General features: G+C 36.2%; 1 protein-coding gene and 1 long non-coding RNA gene across 3 annotated transcripts in view; one reads left to right on the forward strand and one right to left on the reverse strand.

Annotated features, from left to right (window-relative positions):
- Positions 1 to 350: 350 nt before the first annotated feature.
- Positions 351 to 14,912, reverse strand: part of LOC114239688 (mannosyl-oligosaccharide alpha-1,2-mannosidase IA) — an 86,845-nt gene continuing 72,283 nt past the window's right edge. For both annotated transcript variants that reach the window (XM_089730061.1, XM_089730062.1), the window contains exons 4-10: positions 10,703 to 10,805; positions 10,182 to 10,289; positions 8,327 to 8,554; positions 7,413 to 7,551; positions 6,615 to 6,759; positions 2,063 to 2,179; positions 351 to 1,099 (exon numbers count right to left, since the gene is read on the reverse strand). In XM_089730061.1, the coding sequence (XP_089586187.1) occupies positions 950 to 1,099; positions 2,063 to 2,179; positions 6,615 to 6,759; positions 7,413 to 7,551; positions 8,327 to 8,554; positions 10,182 to 10,289; positions 10,703 to 10,805 (990 nt within the window). In that variant the 3' untranslated portion in view covers positions 351 to 949. The remainder of the gene's footprint in view (positions 1,100 to 2,062; positions 2,180 to 6,614; positions 6,760 to 7,412; positions 7,552 to 8,326; positions 8,555 to 10,181; positions 10,290 to 10,702; positions 10,806 to 14,912) is intronic.
- On the forward strand, positions 3,774 to 5,708 carry LOC149502374 (uncharacterized). Its single transcript, XR_016323608.1, has 2 exons — positions 3,774 to 5,159; positions 5,269 to 5,708. It is a non-coding gene; the product is annotated as an uncharacterized LOC149502374 (long non-coding RNA).

The following is a 14,912-nucleotide window of genomic DNA, read 5'->3' on the forward strand; positions in this document are numbered from 1 at the left end:
TAAGCAAAACGTAAACTTTATTAGATCAGTAGTATTGATGTTCGCCCAAAACACGAGGTCAACGACCTCGCTAGGCTCCGAGTCAGCTGATTGTTAACATTGGAAAACAGTATTGAAAGAAAGACATATACATACTATATATTATATATATATACATATTTTAGTTATTTTTTGTTGTCATTTTATAAACAAGTCCCTCCCGTCTTCATTATATATGACGCTCATTAATTTTTTAACCACTTTATTTTATTAATGACACGAATGTACGGGAAGATTCGTTTCACACATGGACAAATACATTCATTTGATATTATGTGGATTAAAATTATATTTTATTCAAAAACCTTAAGTTTTTTTTTTATTTACTTACTTAATTTATTTATAAAATTTATCAACATAATGGAACAAACAAATTACCATTAAACTTCCATTGATCATTTAATTATCAATTTAAAAACGCGTAATTAAATATTTAATTACAAATTTTATACGGCCATTTAGCAGTTTTATTTTGCTAGTTTTTGTTTCAAATATTTCATTATACACATACCCATTACGACTAAAACTTTCACATTCCAATTACAAAACAATCTATTTATTATGCTACCAAATTCAATTTGTACAAATGCCTACAAGAATCACACATCCGTGACTATACCCCTTCCGTTCGTTATTTGTTGGCAGGTTGTTAGTTAGAACAGCCATTTTGAATAGTTTCGTAATTAACTTTGGGACTTCTTCTCGTCAGATGATCTGTGTGCGTAGAGCGAGTTTTGTAACGTTCTCTATAGCGTAAAAGTTACCTGTAATTTGTATGTAGCTGGAACAATGCCCCTAGCGGCAAACATAGGCAGACGTTCCAACTCCATACAATTTTGACTGAACTTTTACGCTAGCGAGAACGTTAAAAAACTGGCACTAAGCACACAGAGCTGTCGATTTCATCTTCTTAGACTCGGTTGTCTTCTATTGGCACGGGCGTGCTCGCCATGCGGTACAGGGGATTCTTGCCTTTAATTGGAATCGGATGAGCTTCAGTGTTGAACACCCACTCGTCGAGCGAAAGGAGAGAGTCGTCCGAGAACAGAAGGTAGAGGTACTGAAACAAATGCATTAGAAAGTTTTTATTAGATTCACTAGTCAATAGCGCTTACAAGTTGATGCTGTGTTTGGATCAACCGATAATCAAAAACAAAACTTTATTTAGAAGCTGAGTTTTTATACGACGCTAGATAGAGAACGCATTATATTATATAGTGACGTCATTGTACACATCTGTCATACAAATTAAAAGCTAAAAAACCGCTCGGCAAGAAAGGGAACAGGGCGCTACGTCAAAGACCGCCCCAAATTTGGAATCCCTCAATACACAGAATACAATTCAATTGTATGTCAAATAACTATGGATCATTTATATAATTAATACTACTCGGTTTAATATCGTCTTTTTTATTTCATTATACCGTACCGTCCATTTGATTCTACCAATAGTTAGCAGAATATTTTAATGTCACCTTAGTCGTCTGTGACCACAGAAACTGTAATGTGTCCGAAAAGTTGGAAATAATATAATGACAATTTCCAATTATACTGTTTCTTTTTGATTTTAGGACTCTCGGCTCTTCGTCTAATTACCCGAGGGTGCAATCTCGCAGTGATTTGAAATGAAGTTTTATTTATTTATTGCTTAGATGGGTGGACAAGCTCACAGCCCACCTGGTCTTAAGTGGTTACTGGAGCCCATAGACATCTCCCACCTTGAGATATAAATTCTAAGGTCTCAATATAGTTACAACAGCTGCCCCACCGTTCAAACCAAAACGCATTACTGCTTCACGGCAGAAATAGGCGGGCTGGGGGTACCTACCCGCGTATCGGGATAATGATATCTCCGAGATGGTTCGGTGATCAACTTGAGTAGGTTGAAGGTTACCTTCCATTAAATTCATGAAGTTTAGGCTCAATCGCAGCCGTCTTCGCGCGCACTACTCCACAACTGTGCTAAGCTACCTTTGTTAAATAGGAAATGAAAAAAATCTTTCGTATTGCTTTAAAAGGTCACCTTAAGTGTTTCAGCGAGGAAGTAGCTCTGTTGCACGTCGTCGCCCTGAGGGTTCTGGTGGTAGACGTTCGTGAGTCCGGTGTAGCCGCCTTCGACCCGACAATGCTTCTCTAGCGCCTGCAATAATACAAATCATAAAATAAGATTTGTAGCGGCAGTCGGTCATTACAAGAAGTCGTCGTGGCCTAAAGGATAAGACGTCTGGTGCATTCGTATGTAGCGATGTAATGGTGTTCGAATCCCGCAGGCGGGTACCAATTTTTCCAATGAAGTACGTACTTAACAAATGTTCGCGATTGACTTCCACGGTGAAGGAATAACATCGTGCAATAAAAATCAAACCTCAATATTATAATTGGCGTAATTACTGGTAGCAGGACCTCTTGTGAGTCCGCACGGGTAGGCACTACCACCCTGCCTATTTCTACCGTGAAGCAGTAATGCGTTTCGGTTTGAAGGGTGGGGCAGCCGTTGTACTGTTAAAACTGAGACCTTAGAAAACATGTCTCAAGGTGGGTGGCTGCATTTACGTTGTAGATGTCTATGGGCTCCGGTAACCACTTAACACCAGGTATGCCGTGAGCTCGTCCACCCATTTAAGCAATTAATAAAAAATTCGGCGGCACTAACGCCGTCGGTTCGTGGTGCTACAGGAAGAAGATTACCGACATCCAGAATCAAGTGCAAAGCGCTAACATGAAGTTGAGCTTTCGGCGAACTCGAGAAACAGACTGTGTTACAAAACCAGCCGCTAATTTGGGAATTGTGTTAAAATGTATTATTTTAGTACAAATGTCTGTAAAACTGTTAGCAAAAAAAAAAAATGTTTTTTCTTAGGATTCCTTTTATTTTGTATCCTGCATTTCTTATTTTTGTTATTCAATTGATAACGTTTACTTACTTAAGATTTTTTATATTCTTACACTATTTTTTTTAACTTTTCATATATTATTTTTTACATTCCACACATATTTTTTTTTGCAATAAAAACAAATCGTTTTATGTCATATTCTTAAGGGGGAATGATACAGCGGGTTTAGTTTAGTCTGTATCGAGTCGTCGCAAAATAAACAGGTTGCAAGCTGTCGCACAGTGGGTCGATACTGTGATTTTAGTGACTTAGGGACCAACTTTGTTTTTTTATAAATTTTTTTATGTAGATAGATAGAGCTCGTTAATCTCAATAATAATTGTTTTGGGCAAAAATTACAAAAACTTTATAGTTTGGTCAGAAAAATGTGTTTTGTGATTTTTTTGTATGGAGCGGGTCACATTAAATTAAATTCCTGCTAAGTACCGCGAGGTCCCGCTTTGAAACTTTATTTTCCTTATACCTTGTCTAGTCTACTATCATTTGATGCTATGAACATGTGCATAAAGTTGCAACTCTGCCAAATAAATGGATCGAAAAAAATTAATAAATACATAGAATAAAAACCTTTATATTTTTTTTCGTAAGTGCTTTTAAGTTAAATTTGATATGGATTAGTAAGTAAAAGCACGTAATGATACCCATAATTAAATACTACCTAACAACAATACATTTAGTAGGTCTCTAATTAAGCAATCTCTCTAATTATTAAGATAGTTAACATTATTTAATGAGGATAATTAGTTAAGTAGCCATTACTGGGTAGTAGAAAATATAGTAAACATTTGTTTGTCTCTGGAAGTATAAAGTGACCATGTTTATTATATACTAACTAGTGTTCGTTTATTCGTACTACTACTAACATCTCGTGATTGTCGTTGTGATCTTGCTGTTTCCGTTATAATTGGTAATTTTGTTAACAATTTAGGATTATTTATGATTTTAAAAGAGCAACTACAGTCGCTGTCTGATAATAAAAAACTCTTTCAATTTCTACAAAATCAAATAAACGTGACCGAAGAGAAAAATGTTGAGCTCCAAAAATTCTGTACGCAATTTTGTTCAAATATAAGTGCAATATGGAAACGAAGTAGTCGCATGTTAGCACAGTTTATAAGAAAAAAATGTGATTGGTTAGAATGTGCAATAAACTGGCCCGAAGGAATGATACCTGAAGCTATCAACACTGCACATGAAAGGCTCGAGATTTCTAATACTCAAGATTTTGAAAATGTACCACACTCAAATGTACTACAGAAGCCTCGACATCTATTTTTGCACCTCGAAAACCTTTTTAAGAATTGGGATCCAGGCAAAAACGAAGACGCATTGAACAAATTTACCAATCGCTTTCGTTATCCCCGGATGAAATGAAAGCTACTACAATTGCTAGTTTGAGAAACACTAGAAATGAAGATGTAGGAGAAATAATGAACCACTTGTCAAAATCACCCCGAAGATCTAGAAAAAGTTAATAAGTATTTAATTACAAGTAAAGTGAAAAGTAGTACATATTCTCCCGATAAGGCAATATTAGTTTCACTTAAATTAAGTGGCAGTATATATACCTAAGAGAAGCAGCAAGTGAAAATGGGTCTGATTTATACCCTTCTTAATATAAAATTAAGCAAGAAAAGACCAAATGTTATCCAGGGTAAGACGAGGCAATTATTACTGAAGAAGGAGCTGCTATTAAAATGCAAGCATTACTAAACTTGGCGCTATATAGGCTTTTAGATGTGATTACTTCGGATTTGGACTCTGCAAGAGAGCTACTGCTTATAAGCAAATAGGCTTTGATAGAGCCCCAGGTCAAAGTCTAGTTCCTATAAGGCTTCAGAAATTTGATGGAACAATTGTTTGGGAAAACGACCTACCCTCATCAACTTTTTATTGCCGTCCAATAATGTTTAAATTTACAAAAGAAACGCAGCCAACAGTGACAATTATAAAAGCTAGCATAACAGAAGAAATAGAAAGACTTCAGCCATCAAAAATCAAACAAGTTGAAGTTAAGCATCAATTGCACATGATGATGATAGACGGCAAAATAACCTCATATTTTTCAGAAACATTTTCTGCTGTCTGTGATATTTGCAAAGCAAAACCGTCAGAGTTTTTTGGAGTGACTTGCTTATCAAAGAGAAAATAATGAAGAAATATTCCAGTATGGAATGCCATCTTTACATGCCTGGATAAAATGCATGGAGTGCTTACTTCATATCGGTAAATATAATTTTATTACTTCACAATTTTTTCATCGTATGTAGTTTCCTGTGAGATAATTTTTTAAATGACACTTTTTTTGTTTACGTCTTATCGTTTGGACTTCAAGAAATGGAGTTGCAAGGGGCGATGACAAAGAAAAAATAACAACCAGAAAAAGTGCTATACAGCAAGCGTTTAAAAAGGAATGCGGTTTACTTATAGATGTTGTCAAGCAAGGAGTAGGAACAACCAATGATGGCAATACTGCCAGAAGATTTTTCAGGGATGCAGAAGAAACAGCCCACATAACAGGAATACGTAAAGGTTTCACGTGATTCTTCACTCTGTTGCATCTGGAGAGCGCGTTTCCAATTTTTCGGAATTTTTTAGATATACTGCAGAATTGTATGTTAATTTATATCCCTGGTATTATATATGCCTTCCAGTATCCATAAATTGTTGGCACATGGCAGTGATATATAATAATGAAGAACTTTGGTGCCATTCGTATAGGTAAACTCTCGGAAGAGGCAGCGGAAGCTCGCAATAAAGATTTTCGGAAATATACAGAGAGATGTTATTCAAGAATGAGAAGTAGAACGTCGACTAATGAGGATATTTTACACAATCTTCTTTCGTCTTCTGACCCAAAGATCGAAAGGTGAAACAAAATATATAATATTTAGAGAGATTGCATAATTAGAGACCTACTAAATGTATTGTTGTTAGGTATTATTTAATTATGGGTATCATTACGTGCTTTTACTTACTAATCCATATCAAATTTAACTTAAAAGCACTTACGAAAAAAAATATAAAGGTTTTTATTCTATGTATTTATTAAATTTTTTCGATCCATTTATTTGGCAGAGTTGCAACTTTATGCACATGTTCATAGCATCAAATGATAGTAGACTAGACAAGGTATAAGGAAAATAAAGTTTCAAAGCGGGACCTCGCGGTACTTAGCAGAAATTTAATTTAATGTGACCCGCTCCATACAAAAAAATCACAAAACACATTTTTCTGACCAAACTATAAAGTTTTTGTAATTTTTGCCCAAAACAATTATTATTGAGATTAACGAGCTCTATCTATCTACATAAAAAAAATTATAAAAAAACAAAGTTGGTCCCTAAGTCACTAAAATCATAGAATCGACCCACTGTGTGTCGTGTCTTTTATCATTATCACCCTACGTAATACACACGCTCTATATATAAGCACAGACTCAATAAATAGGTGTCACTTTATGACCGTGCATGTATAGGCGCACCACCACGCTGCGTTCCTGACGTGAAGAAACGTCATGTTCGTTTCGATACCAGCAGAATACCCTATGATTTAATTTAGTTGTTGTTAAATAAATAGATTCCTCTAAATGCTAACACGGACGACGGCTTATGCAAACGATGCGATAGCAAATTCCCGTTCGCTTGCTGATCATAAATTATATATTTGAACATCCCTTACCTGAACCGCCTCCCAGCCCCAGTCGCGGTACTTCTGCTCCTTGGTGAGTCGCCACATGATGAAGTAGCTCTCGAACGTCTCCGGCCTCAGTATGTAAACTTTCTCGTTGCTCTTCTGAGCTCGGGCTTCGACTGCGTTCGAAAATCTACAAAGATTTAATTTTCTTAATTAATAAAAAAAAACAATATTATTATTTTTTTAAGGGATTTTATGACCTGGTAACTAAGACCTTTAGTGTCAAGTCTTATCTTAATTTTAATGAAATCTTTTTTATATGAAAAATGATATAATGAAATGAAATAAGATGAGATAATATGGGATGAAATATAATCTCAGCAAAATGGTGGTCATTTACTGAGACTTTTTCAGTGGACTTTTTGGAGGATCCCGAGAAGTTACGTTCAACGGTTTTGTTTCATTTTCCCACATTTGTGCATTTTCACAAATACTAAACAGTTAATAAACCACCGTTGTTACACATTTAAATCTAAAGAAACACTAATAGACAAAATAAAATAAATCACACAACTTCACTCCTCGCGTTCCCGCCAAAAAGTCCAAAAACAATATTCGCCAAACATATTTTAGTTTTCATTTTGACATCAACTTTTTAGCGCCATCTAACGAACAGTTGGTGTGATTTTAACTTCGGATCAACGACCTTTACATTTTATTAGGATCATGGACGTCGTTGCCTTTCGCGACAAAGCTATACGAGTCAGAGAAAAAAAATCGAGAATCTTCATTGAAATGTCTATGATATCGGCTGAGTTTGCTTCCTAGTGATGTCCGATTCACCTGAATGCCTCGGGTCCCAGTTTAGTTTCGGATCTGAAGTAGGACTCGTGGCAGGTGTGGGTCAGTTTCCTTGCGACGTCCATGTACCGTTCAGACAACGAATTCTCCAATGTCGTAGCGGCTAATGCGAACATGCCACCTGAAAGAAAAGAAAAAAATGTTTGTTTATAAATTGTCGCCGAAATTAATGAACTTATATCGCACCTTTAGAATTAAAGTGGCTTAACTAAAAATTTGAAGAAAATGAGTTTTATACTTTGAACAGCTCATAAACATGTATTCTATCAGTATCTATAAAATTACAAATTAAATTTTATCCTAGCACAGGAGAAATTGTACTTTCCGTCAGTTTTAAATCAAGCTCTTACTTTAAACTTTAAGGTAAGCATTTTAAGGCTTAAAGCAGGGGTTCCCAAACTTATATTGTCTACTGCCCACTTCGAGAATAATTTATTTTTTAGCGCCCCTATTTTTTCACCTACTTAAAAACCACTATAGTGAGAGGTCAGTCGGTGTCTAAGAGTCTTCCTAGATGAAATTACAAATCGTCTACCAAGCCTCTATACAACGCCCCCATTTTTTTTCTGGGTCTCTTACCGTCCCCCTTTAGGCCAGCAACGCCCACATGGGGGCGTTTTCGCCCACTTTGAGAAAAGCTGGCTTAAAGCACTAAAACCGAAACTGAAAAATTACAATTCTTTAATTGCATTTTTGGCGTTTACAAAAAAAAAAGAATTTTGGATTAAGCTAATAAAGGTGCGATAAAGTGCATGTTAAAGCATATGAATTGCGTCAACGGCTGCCCCAGCCTTCAAATCGAAACGCATTCGTCTGAGACTTTAATTTTCTTAATACAATGTTCAATGAACACACTACTGCACAAAGCTTCGGTATAAAAAAATGCGTCACATTACCAGCGAAGCAAGACAAGTGATCCATCTTCTCTTCGATGACCCTGCCGTACTTGAGTTCGGCGAGGTAGGCGAGGCCGGAGGGCGACACGCGCAGCATCTTGTCGAGCGCGGCCTGCATCGCCGTGTCGAACATGGTGCGCGCCTGCTCGTCGCCGCGGTTCGACGCGAGCCAGGCCTTCAGCAGGTACTCGTAGAACGAGTCGCCCAGAGCTCCCAGGGATATGTGTCCTTCAAACGGCAGATACCAATTCTAGTAATCTCCAGAGGTTACACTAGATTCACAGAACGAGTAGGTGAGCTCACGGGGCTCTAACCTGACGACTATTTTTTTTATTCCTACCTAAGCTAACAGCGTAACCTTAACTAGTAGATGAGCTCACGGGGCTCAAACCTGACGACGTTGCTAACACGAACCCTAGCAAGAGCCGTGCTTCGCAAAATCTACCACCGAATCGGAAACGCGAGCCACTGAGAAGATCCGGCGAGAAACTCAGTGGGTTGTGTCTATTTATTATTTATTGCTTATATGGGTGGACGATCTCACAGCCCACTTGGTTTTAAGTGGTTAGCGGAGCCCATAGACATCTACAACGTAAATGCGCCACCCACCTTGAGATATGAGTTCTAGGATCTCAGTATAGTACAACGGCTGCCCCACTCTTCAAACCGAAACGCATTACTGCTTCACGGCAGAAAAAGGCGGTGGTATAAGAGGTCCTACCACCAGTAACCACAAGAGGTCCTTTTTTTCTTCCTACCTATTGTAGTAATCTCGAGAGGTTACACTAGATTCACAGAACGAGTAGGCGCCGTGTTAACCTGACGACGTTGCTAACACGAACCCTAGCAAGAGCCGTGCTTCGCAGAATCTACCACCGGATCGGAGACGCGACCCACTGAGAAGATCCGGCGAGAAACTCAGTGGGCTGTGTCTGTAGGTTAATTTACTCGCCGAATCCTTCGTCGCGAGCGACGGGTTCGACGAGAACGGTGACCCATGCTTGAGGTACCTAAAATCACCGTTAGTGGATGGGGAGGATCCGAAATGACGTGACAGATCACCTATAGTAACAGAACCTTCTCTGGAATGTCAATGATCAAGTATCCAATTGATCGGATGAACAATGTCCGAACGCATCGATTACGGACAAACAAACACAAGCGTGCATTAATTTCAATAAATTATTTACTACACTGAATGGGCAGTGGAGTTTATCGTGGCTTATCGCGACGTGAGTGCAGGCGACCACCTCGATATAAGCCGTCCGAACGATAGGGTCGGTTTTTCAATGGGGATTTGATGTCAATGAGTTTATTTGTCATTGAACGTCATTATTCGAATAAGAATATTGGACATAAAATATACATAAATATTTGTACAGCTAGGTATGCGTTTGAGAATAAATTAGATCGGTCTATTCTTTTATCAGAGTTTCCATGTATATCAGAATAGCGAGTTAGCTGCTTTTCAGACAATAACACGTGATAACTTATGGCAGGACGAGACAGAATTTATAAAAATCGCATACTGAAGATGGGAATTAAGAGGATAAGTAGAAGTTATACTGGATGAGATAAATTAAGTTATATGTATAAAAATACAGTAGGTACACTATCACTGTCTTATAGCTGATCGCTTCGATTACTGCAGAATCATCTAATAAATGAAAATTTTAATTTAATTTTATTTTTGTGACTCGAAGTACTCATGTTCGTGTGATATAGAAAGAGATCCGGTCTACAGAAATAACACATTGGTCCATCGAAATCTTGATCCTAGCCTCCGCGATTACCAAAACTGAGGATCTGTTTTTTAGCGGTAAATATTCTTTGACGGATGACATTCGATACTCACTTTGTCCCCACTGTCCGGTTCGAGGATTGATGAAGTTCGGATAAAGATCACCGGGCTTCTCAATGTTGTAGAGAACTTCACGTATTTTATCCACTTTGTTCCTGTAGACTGTAATGATTTAAGAACATAAATTATTTTATACTTCAACTACTTTTTTTATTTGTGATTAACAAAAAAGAAGAAAAAAACACACGCAAATAGAACGCAGAGCAATAGCGAATTTAATTTATAAACGAACTTTCTTTGAACAAACCGGATATTTAAAATGCTTACAAAACACAGACTACAATTTCTTAGAATGAATCCAAGTATTCACTGAGAAATTTCTGTCTTTTAAGCGTCTTTTAATTTTTCTTTTTTTTAATATAATATACTAGCCGTTACCCGCTGCTTCGACTGCGTGGTTTAGGCTAAGTAAACGGTGTAGTTTCCCGTAGAAATGTGTTATTATTTCGAGATAAAATAAAGCCCAAGTCACTGTAATCACAGTACTGCTATGACAATATATAAAATTTACCTACCTTCACGTCCTGTCACGTCACTCAGATATGAGAACTCGAGGTGCAATGTACCCAATTCAGAGAGGATACTGTTCGGGCCTGCCCAGTGATACTGGCGGCTGGCCTGAAAATTTTAAAGCAAACCATTAAAAGTCAGCTTGGCGGTGTGGTGTTAGACTAGGATGACATCACCGTATTTCTTTCCTTGGGTCTCGAAAAAGACGATTATTGGATAAACCGAGAATGGGAGCTGCGAACGCCAACCGTCATCTACTAGTGGTGACGCGTATTTTAAGCCCATTTGGGGGAGGTACAACCATTACCTATTTCTGACTATCATCGATTCGTAACTCGTTTTCAGCATGCTATCAATAACCAACTAATATGGGAAAGGACAAGAGACTGAAAGGAAAAAATCCAGACTAGATCATCAAGATTCGTGTCGTCGAAGCGATACTTGCGAAAAAATTGAAATCAATAAAAACATTATACATATAGCATACTCTGATGGCAAAAGGTTCACCACCTCCAGCATCGGGGAATCGACGGAAAGATTAGGAAAATGCTGATATTTTGTTAACTTATCGTCTTGGTCGTGACCCAATGGATAAGACAACCGGTGTGTTATTATCCGAGCACAACGGGGATCAGCTTATCTGGTATTTTCCATTTTTTTGAAGTAAACACGTCCCGACGTGCGTTAACTAACGACTTCGACATTGAAGGAATAACATCACGGACCGAATATCTATTATACGTGAAGAAAAAACTTTGCACCCCTTTTTATGAAAATTGCGCCGACGGAGGAGTATGATATTTCCCATACCTACTTATAGAGAATATCGAGAAGGAGTGCAAAAGGCTATTTTTTTTAAATTATGTATAAAAAATACTTTAAATCAGTAAAGAAAACATTACACACACTATCATTTATATGACACACATACGCATATATGTATACTCTTTTGTTTATCTTTAATATTATTTGTCTATGTGTATGTCTATATGTCTTGGCGAAATCTGTGTTTAATGAAGTAAAGCTTTTGACAATACGAGTAGAACCATAATAATGTTCAAACTTATAATTTCAATTAAGTATAGTCGAATTTCGAATACTGAGGGACCATTAGTATAAATAAGAGCTAATTATTTTTTATTAATTACTTTATTCCATACTTGTTCGCTGTTAACCTCAAGGGCTATTCCAGCTTCTCGCGGATGGGTAGAAGAGCTCACGGGGCTCAAATTGGGAAGACTAACACTGGCCCTAACAAGGTAGTGCTTTGCTGAATCTAATACTCAATCAGCGAGATTTAGTGCTTCAATATCAAACGAACAGAATAATATATAAGATTGATTTACTCGTCACGGTTTGTCTATTTTTGACTTAATACATACTGTTAATGAAACAATCACAATATTAAAATAGATAAATTTAGTTGACGTCTGTGTATCTATGCCATTACACATACGAGTATTTTAATGAAAAGGGTCAGCGCGTATTTGGAATAGCCCTTTTAACTATAATTAACTACTAATCCCCTTATAATGAAATCATTTACTATTACAGCGTATAATATCGCAACAGGTATTTTTGTATTGTCACTACCACTAGTAGAGAACGTTTAGTAGGAAACTGGAACACTGATACCTCTACTTAAGAATAATAGGGAAAACTAAAAAAGAAGATGGGGATGTTGAGGACCTTAAAAAATAGTTCGGTAGTTTTAATGAATTTTAACTTTTAATATGTCGGAATAACTATCTGTGTATTTGCAAAAAGTCACATACTGATGTCCAATAATGAATTTAAGATTGAGCGGAACGTCTCAAAAGCGGTGGATACATACTTTAAGCCGGCGAAATAAACATAATTATATTTTTGTTACGGCAAATTTTAAACTCTAATAATACTTCACTTATCTTCTTAAATACATATAATGGCGATATCACACGATTTGTTGACAAAAAAAACTGCCACGTTGCTACGATTAATTGATAACTGAAATTTACATATATCAAATTAGTTGGAATGTATGTTTGAACATTATGTGTTGAATAATTATTTTTTTTCGTCTTATAGATACCGGTAACGATATTGGTAACGAATTTTTGTTCGTGTTTCAAAATTCACAATGAATAATTGCATGCACATGGCCTATGCCAGAAGCCCATTAGTTGAGATAAAATCGATTTTAATGCCTACATTATAGAGTACGTTGTCTGTATAACTTCGGTTCTTTAAATTTGGCATTTAAACGAATTTCACGAACAATTGGCCTTTTTAGGGGCACAAACGAGTTAACAGGATCTGGTGCCGTATGATAATGTCATAGTCTATGATCATCAAATAAGTAAAAAATTCTAGATTGTAAATAGGGGAACGAATCCAGGAACCACATCGCAGCGAGAAATATGTTTTTCCTCGAGTATAACTGTTTATAGTGATTAGTTTATGATTACGAAAGTTAGATAACAAACACGTCTACAGGGTCGTTGCGGTTTGACTGAACGCGAAGCCGCGAACGAAATCACAAGCTTACAATTTTTTATATAAAAACTGTGATCGGTCATCGACCTGCAGAATTGGAGCAAAATTTTAACATAACCACCGTGTTACATAACGTTGTTTTTGTGAACCGATAAAATGGAGCGTAACGTAATTTTCGCATAGCACTCGGATATATTTATACCACATTGATACCATGTTATCTCCAATCAAATGCGACATTGACATTTCTACGTAGATATGAGACACTCGTATCGATTAACCTTTTTTTCTGCTCATGTTACGGTTACAATGATATTTCGCTTTCATTACCAGCTTGGCGAAAAAAAAAACAGTTTGACGTCGAGGCCCCTTTAATATTTCTCTAAATAATTCGTCCTAAAAGAATAATCTAGAGGTCTATACTGCGAGAATAAGGCCAAATGCATTTGTGCCTCTGCTGTTAAGAGGGTTAAAGTTCAAAATAGTCGACTTGTGAATTGATTAATTAATCTGTTATTCATTATTTATAAAAGTTAGAATGGAGGTTAGGAAGTTAGGATGACAGCTAGGAGATGTATGGAAATGGTAGTGCAAGGTAGAGAGGGAAGAGGTCGACCGAAGAAGACATGGATGGAGTATGTGAATGACGATATGAGAGAGAGAGAGGAGTGAGTGTTAAGATGACGGCTGATAGAAGAGAATGGAAGCGAAAAATTTGCTGTGCCGTCCCCACCTAATGGGATAAGATGGAGAAAAAGAAGAAAAGAATGCACTAGAATATTACCTTGTATATAAAAAAACGTAAAAATGTAACCAATGAAGAAGATTTTGGTCAGCGCTTTGCCCATAAGACTTGTTTATGGAAGTTATTTCAGTATTAGCAATACAATTACAGACAGTACAGTATTTGTAATACCTACATTAAAACAACTTATGTTACATTAAAAACGTACGGAGCAAATAAATTATTTTATTGGTTTATTGAACTTTATTCGACAGACGAAAATCGCCTTCTGTGTATTTGTAATGAATGAACAAAAATGAAAGTGTGTTTTAAAACATATTTTAGTATTTTATATACGCATGGTAGATGTTACAACCCAATTTAGTTATTAATACGAAATATTATCATATTTAACAACTATTCATCTTATTAATGAACTAGACCAGTCATTTTTTTTTAAATTATCTAAATAGATAATAAAAAATATATGTATATTAATTAATAATTTAATAAAAAAATATGTTTAAATTATCTATTTATTATTTATTTTATTTATTTATTTATGTACACACAGAAAACAAGACACAGTACAGAGTAATAGGAAAATGATGTACAAAGGCACTGCTATTTAGATAATATAGATAAAAATGATGTAAGATAAAAAAAAATGACTGGTTTACTTTAAATTTTGGGAACTGGTTTAGTTCCCAAAATTTGAGACTTTATTGGAAATCCCAAACATAAAGTCCCAAATTTTGTCTCAAATTTTGGAAAGCACTGTTTCGATTTATTTTTACATCGGCGAACGAATTAGCTTTATGTAATTCCAGTGAATGGTTTATTGAGAGCATTATATAAATTCCGTCATCAGCTGCAGACTAATGGAAAAATTAAAAGGCTAATAGCAATTTTAGGAAACCTTTTCAATGCATTAATGAAATTATGAATCAAATTTATTATCAGATGAAAACTCACCGTTTAGAATAATATGGGTCTTAATGCCGCTACCGTTTAAT

This window comes from Bombyx mandarina, chromosome 09, assembly GCF_030267445.1.
Source record: "Bombyx mandarina strain Sakado chromosome 09, ASM3026744v2".
Classification (NCBI taxonomy): domain Eukaryota; kingdom Metazoa; phylum Arthropoda; class Insecta; order Lepidoptera; family Bombycidae; genus Bombyx; species Bombyx mandarina.